The sequence below is a fragment of the Syngnathoides biaculeatus genome, chromosome 9 (assembly GCF_019802595.1).
Source record: "Syngnathoides biaculeatus isolate LvHL_M chromosome 9, ASM1980259v1, whole genome shotgun sequence".
Taxonomy (NCBI): domain Eukaryota; kingdom Metazoa; phylum Chordata; class Actinopteri; order Syngnathiformes; family Syngnathidae; genus Syngnathoides; species Syngnathoides biaculeatus.
In genome coordinates, this window is record NC_084648.1 from 30,588,474 (window position 1) to 30,612,188 (window position 23,715).

The 23,715-nt window shown below is 40.4% G+C and overlaps 1 protein-coding gene and 1 long non-coding RNA gene across 2 annotated transcripts in view; one reads left to right on the plus strand and one right to left on the minus strand.

Annotated features, from left to right (window-relative positions):
- Positions 1 to 269: 269 nt before the first annotated feature.
- prkcaa (protein kinase C, alpha, a) overlaps positions 270 to 23,715 on the plus strand; it is a 205,912-nt gene continuing 182,466 nt past the window's right edge. The window contains exons 1-2 of the mRNA XM_061829216.1: positions 270 to 907; positions 4,494 to 4,525. Of these exons, the coding sequence (XP_061685200.1) occupies positions 741 to 907; positions 4,494 to 4,525 (199 nt within the window). The 5' untranslated portion in view covers positions 270 to 740. The remainder of the gene's footprint in view (positions 908 to 4,493; positions 4,526 to 23,715) is intronic.
- Positions 930 to 22,030, minus strand: LOC133505776 (uncharacterized). Its single transcript, XR_009796335.1, has 4 exons — positions 21,963 to 22,030; positions 4,720 to 4,791; positions 3,539 to 3,687; positions 930 to 3,436 (listed from the first exon to the last, which is right to left on the minus strand). It is a non-coding gene; the product is annotated as an uncharacterized LOC133505776 (long non-coding RNA).

Genomic DNA, 23,715 nt, shown 5'->3' on the forward strand with positions numbered 1-23,715 from the left:
GTCAACCAACTCCTGTGCTTTTCCTGTCATAGTCCCAACATTCAAAGTCCCTACACTCAGTTGTAGGCTCTGTGCATTCCTCTTTTTCTTCTGACGCTGGATCTGGTTTCCTCCTCTTCTTTGTCTTCATACCCCCCATCCACCCTGTAAATGACTAGTAGAAACGTTTTAGCAGCAACATCACGAGTATGCTGTGAGACACAACTTCAGAACATAATGATTTATTACTATTTAAAGTCTGTGATAAAACAAAGTGCTTTAAGAATTAAAAGGAAGCTTAAATTTTGGGCTTTGACTTTATTGTCCTCGAAGACAAATTATTCTCCACTAGGCATCCATGGACTCGCCTAGATCAATGTCGAAAACAGACAGCACAGCACAAAACACAACAAATATTACAAGACAACACAAAATACTCAGCGGGCCTTGTTGTTATTGGGGCCCCGAGCAGGTGATTAGTTTTATGCCTTGTAGGCTGCGCTTGCATGGCGGTGTGTGATGAGTAACAGAAATCCTTTACTTTGAAGGTGATGCCGGATATACTGTCCGTATCCCGCCACGGCTACCTTGATGGCGCTCGAACCTGACAGCGGAGCGACCACAGGCTGGGGGAAAGTCTTCACTCCCTCCCTCGCACTCACCGAGTCAACGGCGCCTCTCTCTCTGCCGGGTTCCGACTGAGCCTTGCGCTAGAAACAGACAGTGGGAACACAGCGACGCGGCGCCTGCTTGCCTTCAACATGGCTGATACAAGTTTGAACGAGTCGTCCACCGAGGACGTCGCCAACAGGTTTGCTCGCAAAGGAGCCCTGCGGCAGAAGAACGTCCACGAAGTGAAGAACCACAAGTTTACAGCCAGGTTCTTCAAGCAGCCCACGTTCTGCAGCCACTGCACGGACTTCATATGGTAAGACCTCCGTCTCCGCCTCCACCCTCCTCGGCCACCCCCGCGCATGCATGCAGCCTGTTGCATATTCCATTGCAACTTTGCGCCCCGGAGCCTCCTCCGTGATGTTACGCAACTTCACTTTACAACTTTTTTTTTCTTCTTCTTGCAAATCACACCACCTTGTCGATTGAGCCGTCAAAGAGGAGACTTCCTTAGAGATCCCGAAGCCATATGGGAAGGACCGTGTTGTTTACTTTCCTCCTTAAAACACTGTAAGCGTAAACGTTGGTTAAATGTCCAAGTTTTTATTCCAGGGGGAAGTTCCCTTGTAATTCAAAGTACAAGTACAAATTTAGGAGCAGACTACATCGCATCCTGAATTGATTACCCCGAAACCACGTGGACATTTGCGGGCAGTTCTGCAGAAGACGCTGACAATCGATAAATTTTCATTGAACGGGGCCAAGTGGAGTCGTTTGTAGAGTGAAAATGAATATGGAAACTATCTGCTCTGTAAAGTACACAAACTGTCTGTGTCCACCCTAGTAGTTCAAACAAAGGTGACTATTTTCAATTATTTTAAAGGGTGCTCATTGGGACTTACTTTTTGGCAAAGAGGAATAGCGTGATGATTACCACAGAACAGAAAATTCGTACCACGATATAATTAGTTGAACTGTAACAGTAACAGAATTCCAGAATTAACAGAGGAAAGTTAGCTCTGTTATGCCGAAATCCGACCACAAGATTGTTATAATTGCGACCGATTTCCCGTATTGGGTCCGATTTATTTTGTCGGGAACGACATAACGTCTTGTAGTGTGACAAAAATCAATGACTAACGATTTGGCTCTACAATAACCCTACGATAGCAAAGTGAAAAGTCTTTTTTTAAAATTTTTAAATATCTTCCGTGTTGTGTTACGTAGCAGCCATCCATTTTTTGAGCCGCTTATCCTTGTCACGGAAGAGCTGGATTCGATCCCAGTTATCTTCTGGCCGGAGGTTATGTACACCCTGAACTGGTCGCCAGCACATAGAAACAAATAACTATTGACACTCACGTTCACACTTGCAGGCAATTTAGAGTCTTTTGTCTTTAGAGTTTTTCGAAGTGTGAGGAAACCGGAGTACTCGGAGAAAACCCACACAGGCACGGAGAGAACTTGCAAACTCCTCACAGGTTGGGCTGGCATTTGAACCCCGGTCCTCAGAACTGCGAGGACTCTAACCCAGGGGTGCTCAATGTGTCGATCTTAGTCTGAAAAAAGTCTTTCTTTTGCATCTCTCTTGATTTTATTACCATAGGTTGATAACATATTTTTATCCATAGTTTTTTCAAATTCTTTATTTAACAGGTATTCAATTTTAAGCAAACAATTACAGATACACAGAACATCAATTCACATAATCCCATACACCTCCTTATATATCCTCCCTTCGGCAACCAAAAGAAAAGATAAACAGAAAGAAAAAAAAAAAAACATTCTTATATGTTTGGGTGCATTTCATTTTATCATGTACTGTATGTAATTTATTTAGGTTGTATTTTATTCAGTAATTCTTTCACATTTCACTCCAGGAAGTCTGTGTACCACTCATGGTACCTAAAGCACACTTTGAGAATCACTGATTCACACAACAAGGGTTCAAATCCCAGCCCCGCCTGTGTGGAGTTTGCATGTTCTCCCCTTGCCTGTGTGGATTTTCTCCGGGTGTTCCGGTTTCCACCCACATCCCCAAAAACATGCATTGATTGGACACTAAATTGGCCCTAGGTGTGATTGTGAGTGCGCCTGTTTGTCTCTGTGTGCCCTGCGATTGGCTGGAAAAAAGTTTAGGGTATACCCCGCCTCCTGCCCATTGACAGCTGTGATAGGGTCCTCCAGCACTCCCGCTACCCTTGTGAGGATAAGCGGCTTAGAAAATGGATGGATGGATGTTTGTTGTAGCCCCATTTGATTTAATGTGTACCCCGAAGTTTCACTGTACAGTTCAGTGTGTATATTGATGTTGAACTGGTTAGTCGAGGATTGGACATGTCGACTTTACCATCATGCAATGACCTGTTATAGCGTGACTGATTATTTTCCAATCTTGTTGTTTACCATTTGCATTAACAGCGTTGTCGCCTGGAGGGCAGTAGGGAATGAGCGGTAAGGGTCCTCTCACCAAACATGTAGCAGTACTTGAATTTAGTGTTACTATTTTATAAATAATAAGACAGGTGGTTGACACAATCACTTGCAAGTTGACTCATATAGCACAATAGCACAGGTTTTATGCACGGCCGGTGATGCTGGCCGAAGATCTGGCTCAGTCCTCACATCATTCAATGAATTTTCGGTAAAATTGGACAGCTCAGTTGCTGCTTATTGTCATGTTGATGTGCTTGCTGTTCTGTGTATGAGCTGTCCTTCTTCTTCTTCTTCTTTCGGCTTGTCCTGTTAGGGGGTGCCACAGCGTGTCATCTTTTTCCATCTCAGCCTATCTCGTGTCAGTAGTGGGACTCAAACCAGTCCTCTAAATCCAAAGCTCGAGGTGTTTCTGTTCAGATTAAAAAAAAAAAAAAAAAAGGTTTTTATTCTTGATTTAAAGAAACTGACCGGTGCGCTATAAGAGGTTGTCTTCAATGTCAGCGATTTCTACCCATGTTCACAGTCATCCGCTGTTGCAGGTTGTAGTATGATCTCATGGCCTTTACTGCTCACAGTTTATGACCTTGACAGTTTTACAGCATGCCATGTGCCCTGGCTCACGGCACTCCTTAGTCCATAGTTGGTAGAGCACAGTATGTCCTGCGGTCACAGGTTAAAACTTGTTACGATACCCTTTGAATCAAGAGAAGCAGGGAGAGTGATTGATTTATTGATTTTAATTTTCTGGGAGGGACTCTCAAACACAACGTCGTGCTGCCAAGCGGCCTTATTAGCGAGTCGGACAGGAATCACACTTCGCCAGTTCATTCCATGAAAACCATTCCAGACTCACAGAATGCAGAACACGTGCACAATGGAATGGTCTGTCCTTTGTAGTCTAGTGGTGAACGCTTGCTATGTTATTCAAGCTTAGAGTAGCCTTAGTTTTAAAACTACAGTAGCCCCCCTCTACTTCGCGGATCACCTATTGCGGATTCAGGGCATCGGGGATTTCTGGACCCCCCATGATCCCAATAAAAGCCGGATTGCTACTTAATAACGCGCCATCCCTGGCATGACGACATGGACCAATGATGCAAAAAAAAAAAAAAAAAAAAACGCATGCATACATTAGTACAGTACTGTAGTGGGAAGCCACATTGATAGGGTATAATGTGGCATCCCCAACAAGAAAACATGGAAGCAATGAAGGAAAAAAAAAAACCCCAACACCATTTACCCCTACTTTTTCGCTTTTTGCGGGTGGGTCTGGTACCAACTAACTGCGAAAAACGAGGGATTACTGTACCCGCAAACGCTTCATATTTGAGTTTGTGGTTCACGTCAATGAAAGGTTGTGCCCCTTGATGATGACTTTTGTTATAAATAAATAAATAGAAAGAGGTTTCTGATTGTGTGAGTGAGAATAGTCAACTCATGTAATCCTGCTTTGTTTGCTTCCACAGGGGCTTTGGAAAGCAAGGATTCCAGTGCCAAGGTAAACTGAATTTACTTTTTTTCTGGTTTGTACAAAGATGATGTGTGTGTGTGTGTGTTTGTGTATGAAATGTGGCTCATACCCTGTGTGGTCTTTGTGGTTAAACTTTTCATGTACAAAGTAGAAAGTAACTGACTAAATTCATCAAGTTTGGCATTATATTCAGAAAAAGTGTCAACACAATTTACACCCACCTCATATTTAGCTTGCTGTTCTGCAGGCACCGAACTATTGTTTGCCCACAACTTGGATTGTATTTATTGTTCCTGCAAACACAAAACATGTGGTCAGAAGGATGTGAGCCTCATTCAAAATTATTTCCACCATGTTGTTTTATGTCAAGTGCTGAATTTGGCAAGGACGTGAAGTAGAAAACACAAAACACACTGATGTGGTTTACAGTAGGAAAAAAATGAGACATGGCAGTGACGCTTGTCTCAGACTCCCAAAGAGCAGAATGGTAGTGTTCTACTTCTACATGTGTTGTCAACTAAAAGAAGTCTTTTAAGATGTAGGAAATTTCTCTAAGTGATTGATTGTACCTGGAGCATGGTGATGGGAGTTTTTCTCCTTTTCTTTGAAGTGTTATCAGAACCAGTCTTGCGTTTATTGGTGTTTTGGCTGTGCAAGTGATAGTAATTTGGCCACATGGAAAAATCATGGTCAGTTAATTTTTTGGATTTGAAGTTCATATGAATGTGGTTTTCTTTCACACCTACACAACTACTTGACTTAATTAAGGTCTTGAGTGCGCTGCAGCAGTCCTGGGTATTCCCTGGACTGATCTTCAGTCAGTCACATGGCACATGCAGTGGAACCTTGATCGAATGGACAAATAGGAGCCAGGGGATATTTGGTATTTGTTTCCAGAGGGGAACAGCTTGCCCAAAAATTGTTACTAGACCAAAAATAGTTTTGGAATTGGATCTAGTAACAATGTAATTCTGTGACCTGTCCCATTTTCTGCCTGCTTTGCGCCACAACATCAGTAATCAACAGTGGTCCGTTTTGGAAATGAAAGACTTTTTCAACGGCATTTTATAGCCCGGTGTCATCCCTATAAATATTCTAAAATAGATATTGTAATGAAAATACATATAACAGTATTCACGTCAATGTCTATATGAAAAAAAAAGTGAGCGGAGAGCACGTCATCCATGCACCAAGTTGCGCAATTGACATCCAAGTGATCGCCATATTAGTCGCGTCCTCTGTCCTTGACGTCATTGTCACTGAAAACGCGCAGTGCCTGCTACTATGGAAGCCGAACAACAGAGATATTTGCAATTTTCCGACGCCCCTTCTGACACTGAAGCTCTTTTTGAAAAGGACAACACCACACAACACAGTGAAGTTACCGGGGCAATATTACACTATTGTTTGGAGCCCTCAGGGCAATATTACACTATTGTTTCGAGCCATATTCAGATGATATCCGATCATGGCCAAACCGCATCCTGTCCGATCCATTCCCGCAGCTGGCCGGTGTGGTTTTTGAAAGAGCTGAGCGGTGCTGCTTTAGTCACAGTCGAGCCGGGGCGCTTTATGCACGCACGCGACTGAGTAACGCATTCTCGGCTGGGTTCTTCAGAGCCGCCCCCATCGCAAATCCCGACGCGCAGCCTTTGCAGAAGCTGTGACCGCTGAACGCGGCGCCTCAGCCGGTGTGGCTGAGTTTCGGCGCCCGTGGTGGCATATAAGGACGAGGTGGAGCCCAGCTTTTAGGGGTATGTTGAAAGTTGCTGCAGTACTCGATGAACACTATCAAGATGTTGTTGGCTTGGCGACGAGCACATCGACACATTTCATACGCGGATCTTTTGCTACGTTATGAGAGAGACCGATTACGTTGTCCGCCCCAAACTATTTCTTTTTTTAGTAGCTGTATACACACCTAACTGTTATTTGGAACCCACGAAGGTCTCATCCTCTGCACCCGTGCAATCCAATCCAATGAACAGAGTCTCTTTCAAATTTATGAAGGGTAATTCCATTCTCCCGTGTGTTCAAGCAATGTCCAGCAATGCAATGACCCGGCATTTTGGCTAACACGAAGGAACAACGAGCTACCTTCCCGGAGGTAAAACTAATGCAAACAAACGAGTCCACTAGGGGGCGCCTCTGTCCTGTACGTCACTTCCTGCTTCTTCTCAAAAACAAATCCCTCGAGAGGATTTTCATGGCGGGAGTTACAAAAAGCTGTATACGTCAAAATCATGTTTTGTGGTGAAAAAACACACGGGACCATATTGGCTGTGGGTTTTTCATTAGTCAAAAATCATCCGTTTGACAACACTTGACCTTTAAGTGATAAATGAAAACTATCTTTGGACACATTATTTAGTTTCGCCGGTCCGGTTTATCCATTATTTGTTATATCATGCTCCAATTTATTGATGTTCCACTGCATAGAAAAACAACCAGCCACATACACATTCAGACTGATATACAATTTAAAGTCTGCCACAAATCTAACATATATGTACTGTATTTGGAATGTGGAAGGAGCCTGGAGTCCCAACAGAAAACAAAGTATGGGGAGAACATACAAATCCCAGAACTTCAGAACCGTGAGATGGATACGCTAACCACTAGATTACTTTGCTGCCATGTTCTGTAATATGTTTTTTTTTTTTTTTTTTTTTGGTATTTTTTTTTTTTTAGTGTAAGAGCCACAACAAAATACCTAAAACTAACACTTGCCAATGTTAGTTCTGTAATTGAAGTTACAGGACAACTTTTTAAAATGCTGTTGTGCTTAGGAGTAGAGTAAATTATCCGGATGATGGCTGTGGGGGCTAGCTATCTATGAGTTTGTTACATTTTCAATTTTATTAACCAGCAAACTGATTGAACCACAATCATGAGCACTAAAGTACGGCCCGTTTTTGCCCCCAGTGCCTCAAGACATAGATGATTGCACCACATACCTTATTGCATGCATAGTTTCGACAGAATTTCCTTTGACTTGATGCTTGTTACCTGTGGAACTTTAATTAAACCGTTGTTTGAAAATCCAAATACTTTCCAATCAAATGAACTTACCATGTGTGGACTCCAATTAAGATGCAGAAACATCCTCAGGATTGTTAGTGCAAACATGATGCGCACCAGCTCAATTTTAAGATTCATGGCAATGTACAGTTCATGTGATTTCATAGTTTCTAACATTTGAATAAATCAGCTAAAAAAAAAAAAGCATACAAACAGAAAACAAAAACCATGATATCATTATAGCCTGTTTGGTGTAGAGTTTTGGGGTAAAAATAAATTTAATCCATGGAATAAGCCTTTAACACAAAAACAAATGGGGAAAATGTGAAGAGGTTTCAATACTTTGTGTATGTGCTGCAGTTGGCCTTTCAAGACAATCAGTACGAGGCAATTGGTGTGCCCTAAAAATAACAATTAACCAATTCATTGATAATTTTTCTGTTGGTTAATAAAGGAAATGTTGTCAAACTTAAAAAGTATTGAAAAACTTTGGGGCATCCATTGATGAACTCAAAGTAGATCTGGTTCAATTGATTGACCATCAATAAATCCCTTTTCTGGATCCATGAATACATGTTAAGCCCTTGTTACACCAAACATTCCAGTTTTCTGCTAAGCTACATTGCTGTGAAACGGTTAGCTACCCTTTGCCAGAAGGAGTAGTTAGAAACCTGTTCCAAAAACTAAAGTGCTGTGAATGAGTATTTGACCCCTTCCTGATTTTAGTTTTTTTGTATATCTATCACACAAAAGGTTTTCAAAACATCAAACCATTTTTAATATCACTCTGAGACAGCCCAGGGAAATAAAAAAAATGCAGTTTTCAAATTACAATTCAATTTATTAAGGCACAAAAAAATCCAAACGTTTCAGACCCTCTGTGAAAAAGTATTTGTTATTAAATCACCAGAAAATGCTGACGGCAAACATCTGGCTGTCAGTTTGTCCCATCCCTCAAACGCTCTGGGATCATGGTGCAGGACAACAATCTGAAACACAAGAGCAAGTCCACCTCTGATTGGCTTAAAAAGGTTTTGGATTGGCCAAGTCAAAGTCCAGATTTATACCCAATTGAGATGCTGCAGTGTGACCTTAACTGGTCTGTTCATGCCAGAAAACCACTCAATATGGCGGAGTTGAAACAATTCTGTAAAGATGAGTGGGACAAAATTCCTCCAGAGAGATGTGAAAGACTCATCACCAATTATCCCAAACGTTGGATTTCAGTTATTGCTGCCAAGGGTGGCACAACCCATTATTGAATTTGGGGGGGGCTATTACTTCTATTCATCTATTTAGTCATTTATTTTTAACAGAAGCTCAAAGGTTTGCATTTTTTGTGCCTCAATAAATTGAACAGTTATTTGAAAACTGCATTTTTTATTTCCTTGGGTTGTCTGAGTGATGTTAAAATTGGTATGATGATTTGAAACCTTTGGGAGTAATGGATCTGAAATTTTATTTTGTTTTCCCCAAGGATTTTAAAGGTTACTGCAGGAAATTTTGCACACCACCTGTTACAGTGTTCACCTAAAGAATGGAGCTAAATAGACCGTGTTATGTTGATTGATCACAAGTGGAATGCATATAGGAAAAACTGGAACATTTTGTGAAGGTATACTAGTTTCAAGCCAAGCTATGCATCATTTCTCATATATAAACGATTGTAACTTAAACAGTGGGACAAATCAACAGTAAAACAAGTTGTTTCAATAGAAAAACATCAGTTGTAGTAATATTGGACCACCCCTTGTACCCCATGTACCTTGATCACAAGTGGAATGCATATAGAAAAACTGGAACATTTTGTGAAGGTATACTAGTTTCAAGCCAAGCTATGCATCATTTCTCATATATAAACGATTGTAACTTAAACAGTGGGACAAATCAACAGTAAAACAAGTTGTTTCAATAGAAAAACATCAGTTGTAGTAGTATTGGACCACCCTTGTACACCACGTACCTCACAATGGTTTATGCTTGATATCATGTACCAAGTAAACGGACTGATGCATAAGGCACACATTTGTGTCCACAAATCTCTCATTTACGCGCTGCTAACACTGCATTCCAATCAGAGCTCCCACTCACCCCAGTATTGTCAACACCGGTGTTTGTTGTGTTTTTTCACAGTCTGTATCTTCCTCAATGTACAAGAGTGCCTGCTGTTATAGTCCACATTTAGCAGCTGTGACTAGGTGCAAAGCACACAGGATTATTGGTGGACCGCTCTCACCGAACCGTTCAGACAACCTCCATCTCTGTTGTAGATGTGAGGACAAGCACCCTGCCAGACATTTGACCTTAGTAATTGGAAGCTTGTGTCAGTGAGAGTGACGGATTCGAAGGTCTTATTTTAACACATAGATGCAATCAACATATTGTGGAAGCAAACTTCATGGAGTCTTACGTGTCTGTAGGAATAAAGGTTTTTCACTCAAAAGACTACCTCGGTGTCCAAAGATCCATGACTGCTTGCAACCCACCTGATGGTGGTCCTGCGAAATGGCATTGACAATACCACATATTTTTCCATGTTGTAGCATCAGTTTGCGTTCATAGAATACTTTTATTTTCATCTTACTTATAATGTCTCACCTCCTCATGGATAAAAGAGATGACTTGTATTGGGGAAAGGCGTGCACGATCCCAAGCCAGAACCTCTTGACTGTGAGGGAGACATGCTAACCACTACCTCACTGTGCAACCTTGAACGAGCCCTTGATGGCTGGTCCATGTCTTCTTTCCTTTTCATAAATTCCCTTTCCAGACATGTTGAATAAATAATGACACCCCCACCCCGCACTCCACTCCCATCAAGAGGCGATCGTTTCCACTGCAACTTTTAAACCTAGGAAAGGTCCTCACTTTGTAAGGTCTGTTTAGACATAAATTATTGAGGCTAAGGTTCTCATATAAAATGGAGGTCAGGTCATCCAGCAGAGCCAGGTGGTCCATCAGTTCAGTCACTGCTCGAAAATGACAAGGTGATAAACGGGAGGATGACATTTCTGTAACGGGATTGACATTTCATTTTTATCCCGGTAAATGTCCTTTTGCTAAAAATAGAAATTACAGTGTTGTATAAGCAGGATGTTTTGATGAGTTGCCTTTTTAGCTTTTTCACGAAATAAATCTGTTTTGAATCAGTTGTATCAATAGTTTATTAATTATTGAAGAAATATTCAGGAAAAGTACCACTTTTCTCAACTGGGATTTTCGAGCTTCAGTTTATTCCTGTGCAAAATTATATTAAGGGATAATAATTTGACATTCTCTTTTACATTATTTTTTTTTCAACAATTATTGTAAGTATTTGATGACACTGAGTTTCTGAAAACTGATATTTCTCTTCAGTCTTTAAACTCAATGAGACTGATTAACCATCCAATTTGCCTCAAAATTATCCATCAACACTTAACTCCCACAGAAATTACATTTATCTGTCAATTAAGTTTTAGTCTTAATGAAGTTCTCTGAGCCTACTAATGTACCATTTGATATGAAAATGACAACTTTAACTTTTGTTGTGCAGGTAGGCAATGACTTGCTCGACATATAAAACAATCATTAATATTACAAGGAAAGTATGGTAATTTTGTGGTTCGCACCTCTGCCTCACAGTCAAGAGATTCTTGGAGTAAATCATGGCTCAAACCCTTCTGTGTGGACTTTTCATGTTCCTGATTTTCACCAGCCTCTCTGACCATCTCCCAAATTCCCCCAAAACATACACGTTAGGTTAACAAAAGAATGAAAAGTTTGAATATATGTTAATGTAAATTTCAATGGATGTTTGTTCATGTGTGTTCTCCTGTTGGGTCGTGACCTGGGGATAAGGCTCCAGCTCAACTTTGACCTTAATTGGAACAAGTGGTACAGCAAATTGGATGGACAATATCAACAACATAAAAAAAAGCCCGTTGAAATTGTTCGATACCTATCTTACACTGAACCTTGCAAATTATTAACATGAAGGTAGGAATTAAATGTCCGAGCAAAGTTAATTTTGTAGCTACTTGGCTCCTTTTCCTGGCAAGTCTTGTTTCAAAACCTTGGCTTGATGCTGTTCCTGTGTGCTTACTTAGACTATTTCTCCCAGAACGATTAGCCTTCATTTGTTCTCTCCCTTAACCTGTTTTGTAGAGATCCAGCTAAACATTTTCATCTAGATGTTAAGTAGTGCTACATTGGCTGCCTAGTTGCCTGGTAGCAGCCCACCTTAAAGCATTAATGGCAATGAATAAATTTGTCAGAAGGTGTTTATTTCAAGGTATGATGTTATAATTCTAAAGAGTTTTAATTAGTGCGCCCACTTCCATTCATTTGTTTTTCATCATGAGCTCCATACTAAGTATGATAGACAAAGAGAAGGACATATCACAAGTACAATAAAAACTACTTCTAGTTTATGTAGTTAACAAGGCAACTGCCTTTGTAACAACTAGGCTTAACATGATTAGGATTTTGGGAGCTGATCATCGAGTTAAAAAAAAACAAAACAAAACCATTGCTGATCTGATCACAAGGTGAAGCAATGTGTCTATTAAAATTACTTGTTCATTTGCTGTATATACTTGTATTCTTAATAACTAAAAAATAAATCAATTTTTAATAAATAATGTATCTTTGTTCCTCAATATGCCAATGAGGAATTCGACAGATAGAAGGAATGAATGGTGTTCTATTAGATGGTAGTAAGTACATCCAACAATTAATTTATGCACTTTTTTGTTTCTTGGTGTGCCCTGAGATATTTCATTTCTGAAGTGTGTGCCTTGGCTCTATAAAGGTTGTAAATCACTCCTCGAGTCAGGTCATGTATAATAATCAGCCAGGTTGAACCAACATCACAACATGACATAAATAATGGGTGCTAAATTACTGTAATTAAATTACTTCACTGTAATTATACAACTTAACACACACTAAAACTTGAAAGCATGAATCAACAGAACAGCTGCATGTTGACATACAACCATTAGTGCTAGTACTAGCTTGCTTGGCTACATAACGTTTTGGTGCAAGCCATCCATCCATCCATCCATCCATCCATCCATCCATCCATCCATCCATCCATCCATCCATCCATCCATCCATCCATCCATCCATCCATCCATCCATCCATCCATCCATCCATCCATCCATCCATCCATCCATCCATCCATCCATCCATCCATCCATCCATCCATCCATCCATTTTCTTAGCCGCTTTATCCTCACGAGGGTTACGGAAGTGCTTGAGCCTATCCCAGCTGTCAACAATCAGGAAGCAGGGTACAACCTGAACTGGTTGCCAGCCAACCACAGGGCACATAGAGACAAACAGCCACACTCATCATCGCACCTAGGGGCAATTTAGAGTGTCCAATTAATGCTGCATGTTTTTGGGATGTGGGAGGAAACCAGAGTGCCCGGAGAAAACCCACGCAGGCACGGGGAGAACATGCAAACTCCACACAAGCGGGTCCGGGATCGGACCCGGGACCTCAGAACTGTGAGGCAAAGGCTTTCAGCTGTCCCAGCGTGCTGCCTGGTGCAAGCTGTTTAATATTAAAAGTACAGTATGTGAAACCTACCTCAAACAAGCCTTAAATAAATGTCTTCTCCTGAGCACTGGTGACCACCAACATACATTTCCCCCCATTTTGTCAATATAAACACATGGCGGCATTCATTATTGTTGAATATCCTAGAACTGAAGGTTTGAACTTTAAATATCGGGACTGTGACATGAAAATCTCGGGAGTTGGTTGACATGATGATTAGGAACAAGGTTGATAATATTGTGTTTCCAGGAGAGCAGGTGGATGATGCTGAAACTTGAAATAGTGGCTTTTCTGTATAGTGCGATTAGTAGTTATGCCCCACAGGTAAGATTTGAGAAAGTGGTATAAGAGAAACTCTGGAAGGAGTGGGATGAAGTAGTTCTGAGCCTCAGAGACAGAGAGCGAATCATGATTGCTGCAGATTGTAATGGGCATGTTGGTGAAGGAAACAGAGGCGATGAAGTTGTGATGGGTAAGTTTGGCATCTCGGAAAGGAACTTTGAGGGACAGATGGTGGTGGACTTAGCAAAAAGGAAGAAAATGGCTGTAGTGAACTCTCTTCCAGAAGAAGTAAGAACATAAGGTGGCCTACAAGAGTGGTGGTAGAAGCATACATGTGGATTAGATTTAGGTAAGGTAGTGGTTGGATAGGGTGTAGCTAAAAATCATATGATGATTGTTTGTAAGATGACTGGTGGTGGGAAGATTAATAAAAGAAAGGCAGAGTATAGTAATGTGTTGGAAGCTGAGAAAGGAAGAGTGTTGTGCGGATTTTTGAGAAGGGGTTAGACGAGTTCTTGGTAGACAGGAGGTGCGTCCAGAAGACTGGACCACTACAGCCAGAGTGATTAAAGACACAGGCAGGAGAGTACTTAGGTGATCTTCTTGTAGGAAAACGAGACTTGGTGGTGGTACCTCAAATTACAGGAAATCATACAAAGGAAAAAGTTAGCTAAGAAGATCTGGGACACTAAGGGGACCGAGTAGAAAAGAAAGGTTTACACGGAGATGCGATTTAGGGCAATCGTAAGGCCAAAAGAGAGGCATATGACATGTATGCCAGGTTGTACACTAAAGAAGGAGAAAACCCATCTAAACAGGTTGGCAAGACAGAGGGATGGAGATGGAAAGAATGTGCAGCAGGTTAGGGTGATGAAGGATAGAAATGGAACTGAGTTGACAGGTGCCAGTCATGTGCTGCATAGATGGAAATAATACTGTGAGGAGTTGATGAATAAGGAAAATAAGAGAATGAAGTATAGAAGAGGCACGTTTGCCGGACCAGGAAGTGGCAATGATTAATAAGGGGGAAATCAGAAAGGCACTTAAGTGAATGAAAATGGAAAGGGAGTTGGTCCTGATGAGATTCCTTGGGAGGTATGGAAACATCTTGGAGAAGTGGCTGTGGAGTGTTCGATCAACATGTTCAACACAGTTCTACTGGGTGAGGAAAAAGCCTGAGGAATGGAAGAAAAGTGTATTGGTACTGATTTTTAAGAATGATGTGAAAGATGATGTGCAGATCTGTCGGAATTTGAACAATTTAAAAGAAAAACAACGAAAATGCCTTTTACCTCAAGATTTTAAAATAACATACCCCCAATCCCAGAAACATATACACACAAATACCTTTTTTATTTTGATTAGTTGAAAGAAGATTATTCACTGGCGATGTTTCTGCCACCATCAGCATTTCATGTCCTATTTAATTTGAAGTAATCAAATATGGTTCCTTGCCTTTATAAAGGAGAACATTAACATTAGTTTAGTGACTATAGTCTTTTATATAGCCCAACATTATTACCCTTTTATAGTCAGGTGTGTCATCTGCGTATAACCAGGATGCACTTGACCAATTTTGACAAATGTCAAGAATACAGTAACTCCATATTGTTGTTCTGTCCAATTGTTGCTCGGGTTGCATTTGTTTCAGCGATTCCGTACAAGAACAATATGCGATCCTGATTCTATTAGGAGGATGGACCAAAGAACTTTGCATGCCTTAAATAAGGGGTACCCAAATTATGAACATTAATTTTCTTAGTATCCTCAACATAACTGTGTTGACTCCACAGACTGGAGTGTGTTTGAAGCCTGGACGACTATATGGATGCTGTTGTATCGTATGTCAGTTTCTGTGAGGAGGCGTGTGTACCCACAAAAACATTTCTTACGTTCAATAACAAGAAGCCGTGGTTTAGTGCCTAACTTAAGCAACTTCGCCAGGCTAAAGTGGTCGCATATCTTGATGGGGATAGGGCCCATTACAATCGTACTGATTAAAGAAGTTAACGTCGCAAAAAGGGATTAGGCAGCAAAGCTGGAAAAACAGTTTGGCACCAATGACTCCAAAGTCTGTGCAGACCAACACTGTTTTTTTTTAAATTTCAGTGTTTAAGACATATAAATTTAATAAATATAACTACTTTAAATGAACGTATCAATTAAGTTTTAATCATACTGAATGCTCATAAAGAAAATCATTAGTTGTGACACTAATTTGAAGAAGAAATGCAGGAAAGAAATTTAAAGATGTGTATGTTTTAATGTAATTTATATTAATTATTTGATTATATTCCATTCCATTTTTTTTTATTTTAAACAATACATTTCATATAGTAAAATATAGGTCAGCATTGCCTCTAATTAGCAGGTATTTGTGGCATCTCAATGGATTTGATGAAATAAATGGAAAAATTACAACCTCGCAAAGGCGCAGCTTGAAACCCCCCCCCCCCCCACCTCCACGGGTGCTGCCAACAAAATGTAAGTAATTATTTGGCTCTTTGAATCCATGCTACTTGTATTAACTGTGACATCCACAGTAAAACTGTTGACAGTTATACACCCTGAGCATCACTTTGTGCATTTTCCCTGCCTGCCTATGGTTCTTCACTCCTCCGCTTACATGTCAGTTCTCTTCATCTTTTGCCCTTTGAACAGTGGAAATTAGCACTCGTGGTCAATTCGGCACTTATATCTTTCCTTTATAGCAGTAACAATACATGACAGGGTTCCTTGAGTTCAGATCTTCCAACTGCTTGTCTGGCTCCGGCATAAAGATGCAACATTCACAAAGCAAAGCGCTGGAATGCGAATATGTACCTCTGCCTATGTTGTGTGTTTAGAAGGGAGAGAGAGAAGGAGGCAGAGACCAACAAAAGCTATAATTAAAGTTGCTTCTCTGTCCCTCAACACTGCTTATGCATAGTATCGGCTCTGTTTACGGGGACATTTTTTTTTTTAGGTGACCATTTTGTTATTTTGTCGGGGCTTTGTTTTACAACAAACATATTACTTAATCAACAATTTGGGATTAAAGTTTGTTCCTTCCTTCAATGTCAGCTTCCTCAAACGACCCAATATTCAATGTTGACACTTTACTAAATTCACATTTCAGGTTTTCACTGTGAAAGATGGTCCAATCTGTATCAATGCTTCAAAACTCCCATGAGGTTGCATTCTGATTTCAATATTTCTCAAATTTGAAGTACAACAATTGGAAGTAAATGCATCATAGACCAGAGTGATGTTTTTTTTTTTTAGGTGTCACTCTTGCTATAAATATGTGGAGTACCAGTACCAAAAGTAAAGTGATTGTAATTGGCTGGCAAACAGTTATCTTCAATTAACCTTACATCCAGTGGTACTTAGAAGTGGTGCACCTCCACACTGAAAATGCTAAATGCGCAATCAATTTTATTGTTACTGCGCACTAAGCATTTTTTTTTTTTTATTTTAACAGCCCAGTGGACGAGGTTGTTTGAGTGAAGAAAGAGAGGAGTTGCACTTGTTTATTTTCCAGCCAATCCCGTTCCAAATAGCACCCTAAACACTACATTGTTTCCTCCTAACCCTGCTCCCTTAGAGCTGTACTGTAAAAAACAGCTAGCGTTCCTGTTAGGGAAAATAAATTAACCAATGACAAGACATTATTTCTTTGAGATGGGCTGGTGCTGTTTCCTGGGGAGCTTCCTGTGTGGCACAAACTTGTGGCCAAGCTAAACCGAATGGAGAGTTATGTCAAATGTTCACCAAGTGATTCCATTCTCTTATGTTCATGGCATGTGAACGATTCATTCGTTTGAACGAGTCATTCTTGAATGACATAGTCACACTTGGAGATTGGAAGGCAAATCCAGACATGCAGTAAATTCAACACAAAAGAGTTACTGATGATTTATCGAGTGCACTGGTATCAAACTCATTGTAGTTCGTGGCACAATAAGATATAAATAATGACAATTCAATTTTGTAGTTTTTTCTTTTTTTAGGTGCACATAATTACAACTACATGTGGGGAAAATATTAATGTTTATTGATTATTATCTTATGAATCTTGTTTCAAATCGTATAAGAAATCTCAAAAGTCAAAGAAATGTGTAATTTCAACCAATTATGAACCAGTGTTTTCATTTATAGTTGCAGCTTCCACATCACAGTAGATCTATAAACAATATGTACCTTTTTATACATTTTAAAATACATACATTTCTACATCCATATGGAAATGTTGAGAGGCTCAATTGATTGATCACACTATACTTTCGAAAGTGGAAATGTATCTTGGGCAACACTTATTCCGATACCACCGCATCCTCTTTTACGATCACAGGGCTTTATCTCGTCGGAGAGGTGGAACCAGAAAATGTGTCACTGCGACTAGATACACTCCTTATCACGGCCATGATGACAACAATGTGCTGTGCCAATGTAAATGGATTCGTCTGCATGAATACATGTTGACAACACCGTGCAACTATGTTGACAATGGCAAGCACAGAAGGCGAAGCCTCGGTCACAATTTGCAATCCTATAAATTGATGTCAAGGTGAGCATATGACACAGAAGATATAGCAAAAAATTAAATATCCTAGATTTTTCATTTTGGCGTAGTAGGGCTTTCGTTGAACATAAAAGATAGTCGTGGATTAGGTCACACTACAAGAAGTTTTGTTGTTCCCGACAAAATCCGTCTGGGGAATTGGCCGTATTACCTAATCGGGCCAATATCGGGGCTAAAATCATGCAGTCTAGTCCAGGTATAACTTAAAAAATGAAGCGAATGTAAATCATACATGTAAATCAGCTGTCTTTTGACAAAATGAAGCTGTTTTGAACTCAAAATAGTCCATTTACTTGAATCGTTTTGGGAAGGTTATCGTTACTATGAAGGCAATTGCGCTGATCCATTCGTACATCTTGGATTAATTATGAAACCCACCTACAATTATCTATTTTACGGATATTAATGGTAAATGTATTATGTGACAGAACGATGTTAGGGATTATGTCACAATATAATGAAGTAACTTCAAATTCAGAAATGGACAATAAAAACTGAAAAATGTTCTACTTAATATTTTCCTTGTAATAATGTTTTGGGGGGGATCCGCCTTTGAAGTTGGTAATAGTCAAAAATGAAGTGACACCACGGGCAATGATTTTAGTCAGTTATTTCCAGAATGACTGTGGTACAGCTTGAAACGGGCATCAGATTCAGGTGGAGATGGGCCTGACTCAAGTTTGAGGCCAGAACAAAAAAGCAAAAAAATGAGGCAAATGTAATTTTAATCTTAAATTTGTGCATCCTCATGTACTTGAGTGGCGTAAAAAATGTTTTTCTATGTGGAGAAATTTTGTTCATTTTGCCTTATTGTACTGTCCATAATCTTCCAAATTGCTTAAAATAAAAAATATACTCTGTGATCCCTCAAATTTGCTTGCAGCCAACATGTAACTAAAATGATGTGACTTATAGCTTTTCCCTGTTAAGGGTCACTGCAACAACGAGTGACTCGCATGATTTGTTTGTCCGACATGACCTAACAATTTTTATTCAGGATTAATAAACCCATGTCACAATTAACTTCACAAACACTTTTTAAACTGCACATGTGCACATTTGCACAAGACATTACTCAAGAAACAATATATGATATGATGCATATAGTAAAATATGTTAGGCATTGCTTCACACAGTCTCACTCTGACTGCAAATGGTTTGGAGGTGTGCTCCACGGTCATCTTTTTTCTCGTCCTCACCATAATGCATCTTACATTGGCACTTCCGCGGCTATAGTGCTTGTGTCAAGATAAAAGCACCAGTTTCAAAATGAGAGCCTATGCGCATAAATTAACTGAAACCGGCCTGATCAATAGAACAATGCCAATTGGCTGGACTGGACCCCCTAAAGGGCCCGTTTTGGCCCATGGGCCATAAATTTGAGAATAATTACACAATCAGGAACCGGCTATGAGTTTGAAGTTGATGTACATATTAATTTGTTTTTTTAAGCAGATGTTTACATTTGATGTAATTAAAGCCAATACTGTACATTGTCTTTAAAATACATGCACATAATAAGTTAATGTAAGATTATATTGAACTATTTCAACCAAGAGTGATCTTACCAAAATGGACGATGAGTTTGGATTTCCCGAAAGTCTCTCACATCTCTTCCTGTTCCTTACTAATCAATTCAGACCAGCCACATGAAGATGGGACTTAGCCATCATGGCAGTTGCATTATTTATCACTAGTTCTCATTGTGCATTTGTGAGAAATAAATTTGGTGTGTAATATCAAAGAGTTGCCTGCATATTGGGAGTACTGCACATGCTCACAGTGAGGATCTCCTGTGTATAACTACATTTTTAAACGTCACAGTGGTATTTTCCAGTGTGTAACTCTTCCTGATTGTGTTTTTAATCACCTCCGCAGTCTATGAAAACCTGGGCCACACATTGATGGACACCAGCTTGTATGCAGTCTCAGACTGGTATGACTCTGTCATGTTGTCCATTTCCTGGTTTGAAAGGCTATCAATGTAGGACACTCCACTGTATTAAAAGGCTGGTGAGGTTCCGCCCATGTTCCTGCTGTCAAACAGCTGCCCTGTGATCTGTTAGAAAGGGGCCTGTGCAGATATGAGGTCCTTTTCTGGCTTTAGTTGGCCTCGTCTTCGCCACTTACCTCTCACACTTCTGAGGTTTGGACTTCTAGTCTCGGCTCTGGCTTTCCTAACCCAACTAATTATTAAACGGTGTTGTTTATCCCAAAAATGTATAAAACAACAATCTTCAAACCAATCTAAAGACTTGGTCAACATACTGTATATCCCCTCAGTGTCCTTTCAGGTGGCATGAATTTGGTCACTTTTGGTCACTTGACCTATCATGCGCTCTAATGTAAAAACAAGCATTTTCGTCTTGTAGAATACAGGTTTTACCTTGCATAGAAAAGAAAAACAAAACATAAGCAAAAATGTAAATAAAACTCATCCATCCATTTCTTCACTGCTTATCCTCACTAGGGTCGCGGATACGCTCGAGCCTATCCGAGCAATAGTCAGCTGAGAGGCGGGGTACACCGTGAAGTAATTGGCAACCAATCACATGGCACCGTTCACACTCACATTCATACCTATGGAAAATTAAGAGTCTTCAATGAATCGACCATGCGTGTTTTTGGGATGTGGGGGGAAACTGGAGTGTCCGGTGAAAACCCATGCAGGCAGGGAGAAAACATGAAAACTCCATACAGGTGAGGCCGGATTTGAACCAGGGTCCTTAGAAGTGTGAGGCAAATGTGCTAACCAGTCATGTGGCACCATAAATAAAACAAAATTTGCATGAAAAATAAATACAGAAGATAGAGCACTTTAATTCTTTCCTGGATTTATTATCTTATTGAAAAAGGGAGTGATTCACCACATGTAAGGTAAATCAAGACAAAGAAACATAAAGGCAAGAATTTGAACCGAAGACTAATTTATTTTATATGAATCTCCTAGGTCTTTAAAACCTGGGAGTTTGCACAACCCTATATAACGTAGTCGTAGCCGCAAACACTTAGGCAGCCCCCTTTCTGGTCCTGACCAGTACTCAAGATTCGGCCACAGTGGTTGCTGATGTTTTCGTCTAAGATCATGATGCCAATGAGGACTGCACAATATTGGGGAAAAAATGCCTTGAGATTTTTTTCAAAACTTGCTTTATATTTGTAATATGAAATAATATTGGATAGCAAAAATGTGATCTTAAAAAAACAAAACACATGTCCCTTATCCCTGTCTGTTGTTTGGGCAGTTTACAGTGGTTTTAATAGAAAATAAATTCTGCAAAAAAGTATTGTGAGTCATTTATGTGAAGTCTGCAATGTACTAATGAGGAAAATAACACTCCATGAAGACATGAAGCTGAGAGTTAAGTTACACGCCAAGTTATATTGTATTGTCATTTCTACATTCCGAACACACACACACACACACACACACACACACACACACACACACACACACACACACACACACACACGCACGCACACATACTTGCTGATGTGCACTTTAAACAAACAAACACACACAAAAAATGTAAACATGTTTAACATATGTATTCGTCCATCCATCCGTTTTCTGAGCCGCTTATCCTCAGAAGGGTTGCGGCAGTGCTGGACCTTGTGCTAGTTATCTTCGGGCAGAAGGTGGGGTACACCCTGAAGTGGTTACCAGCCAATCGCAGGGCACATAGAAACAAAGAACCACTGATACTCACAATCACACTTAAGGGCAATTTAGAATCTCCAAATAATGCATGTTTTTAGGATGTGGGAGGTGTGCCCAGAGAAAACCCACACAGGCACGGGGATAACATGCAATTTCCACACAGGCAGGGCCAGGATTTGAAGCTCGGTCCTCTAGAACTGTCAGGCCAACTGTTTTATTGAAAGGATCGGTGCTGGTCGGCGCTCAGGAGACAAAGATGACACTCAACAAAAGACCAACGTTCCCAAATGCTATTTAGCCTCAATAACTAGCATATTTAGTTCGACCAAATGCAAGTTCTCAAAACATGGTTGACATTGCGTGAAATCAATCATATGAGCCTCTTACCTATGCCGAGAAGGTGGAGAGCCGTCACCCAGGTAGAGGTCCGCTTTGTCAACCAGCTGGGCGTTCGTACGAAACCCGCAGCAGACTCTACCTGTTTGTGCTCTGCATCTCTCTATTATACTTTTCAGTTGCGTGCGAGAGAAAGGACGGGTGGCCTACCCGTCCCACCTGGCGCCGCAACAATTGTAGCCAATTTACATTTGACACCTAAGTGTGCCCTTCAGGCTCTGTGAAACATAACAATCAAGATATCCCACAACAATGATCGTCTTTGAACCAGATAACAAGTGAGTGTGAAACGGTCTAGACGTCTTGACTAGAAAAACAAGTGAGATAACAGTCAAGATATCCCACAACAATGTTGTCTTTGAACCAGATAAAACAAATGAGATACAATACATTCGGGTATTCAACGGTTATGGGAAGCATCACTAATTAACACTCCTTTCATTCCACTCTTGAGGCTTCACATATTAGTTGATATACCCGTCAAAAGTCGATAGTAACACTATTCCATTTCCAGTGTGATTCATGATGTCATGAAAGAACATGGACCATAATTCCCGCAACGTTAGGTTTCTGTGAATATATTGATGTGATAAACATCCTTGCCATCTAGCATAAATGTATATATATGAGTGGGGTGAGGCACCAACTTAACAGTATAGTTCTCGATACCGAAGTGTCCATTACTTTTCTCAAGGCATACAATCATCTCATGCGTTGCATAATCACCCACTCCACTTCAGGTCGGATATGTCTTACGTAGATACACGTTAGCAGATTACATAGTGATAGAAATATTATTATAATAACCAACAGAATCAGAGGGGGCACCAAAGTCCTTCTAGCAGTGACTGACATCCCTGAAAAGATGTCCCACCAGTGATGGGCTGAGGACTGTTGTACTATTTTAGCAGCATGTTGTACCCGTCCGCTGGCTACTAATGTGGACACCATGAGCTTGGAGATGTTAGACATATGTGACTGTATAATTTTCTGAACTTCAGTGGATTGTTCCAATGCGCATTTGAAACGCTCCAGTGAGAGGTTCCAGGGATTCTTTAGTACATCCCATTGTACTTGTGTCAGCCGATAAGACACAGAGTAATTCGTCAAACGATACGTCTGGTTTCCCCAATGCCATAGGTGCACATTATATAAGCAACCAACGAAAGGAACCGATGGTACTTGTGAATTATTTTGAATTGTTGCCACACATAGAGCGTGTGGTCCGATTTGCCACAACATCTCCCTTCGTGGCTCCCTCGTCCAATCACAAAGTACAGCCTCTGAGTCGGTTAAACATGGATTGCTGTGTCCCTGTTGTAATGTACACGCCATTCCCCAATCCTTTTTTCACTATTTGGATTTCGTTGGGAACCAGAGTGATGTTTGTGAGGATTTTCAAATCCAATCCCGCTGAGCCTGGAGTAGCTCCTACGGGAATTTCAGCTTGAGGATCAATTTTCCACATTTTAATTTCCCCATTGGAATTTTGTACCGGTTCCCCCATTATCATTCATATTAGGGGCGTTATTCCCGACCCAAGCGGTCTATTATTAATCTGATTCACCGCCTCGGGTAAGTCTTTGCACCATTTGTCCAGCGTTCTGTTTCGAGATAGCTTTTTCAATGTTTCCTTAAGAATTCCATTCATTCGCTCTATTAGCCCAGCAGCCTGCGGATAATAGGGAATGTGATAGATCCATTCTACATGGTGAGTCTTTGCCCACTCTTTTACCACATTCCC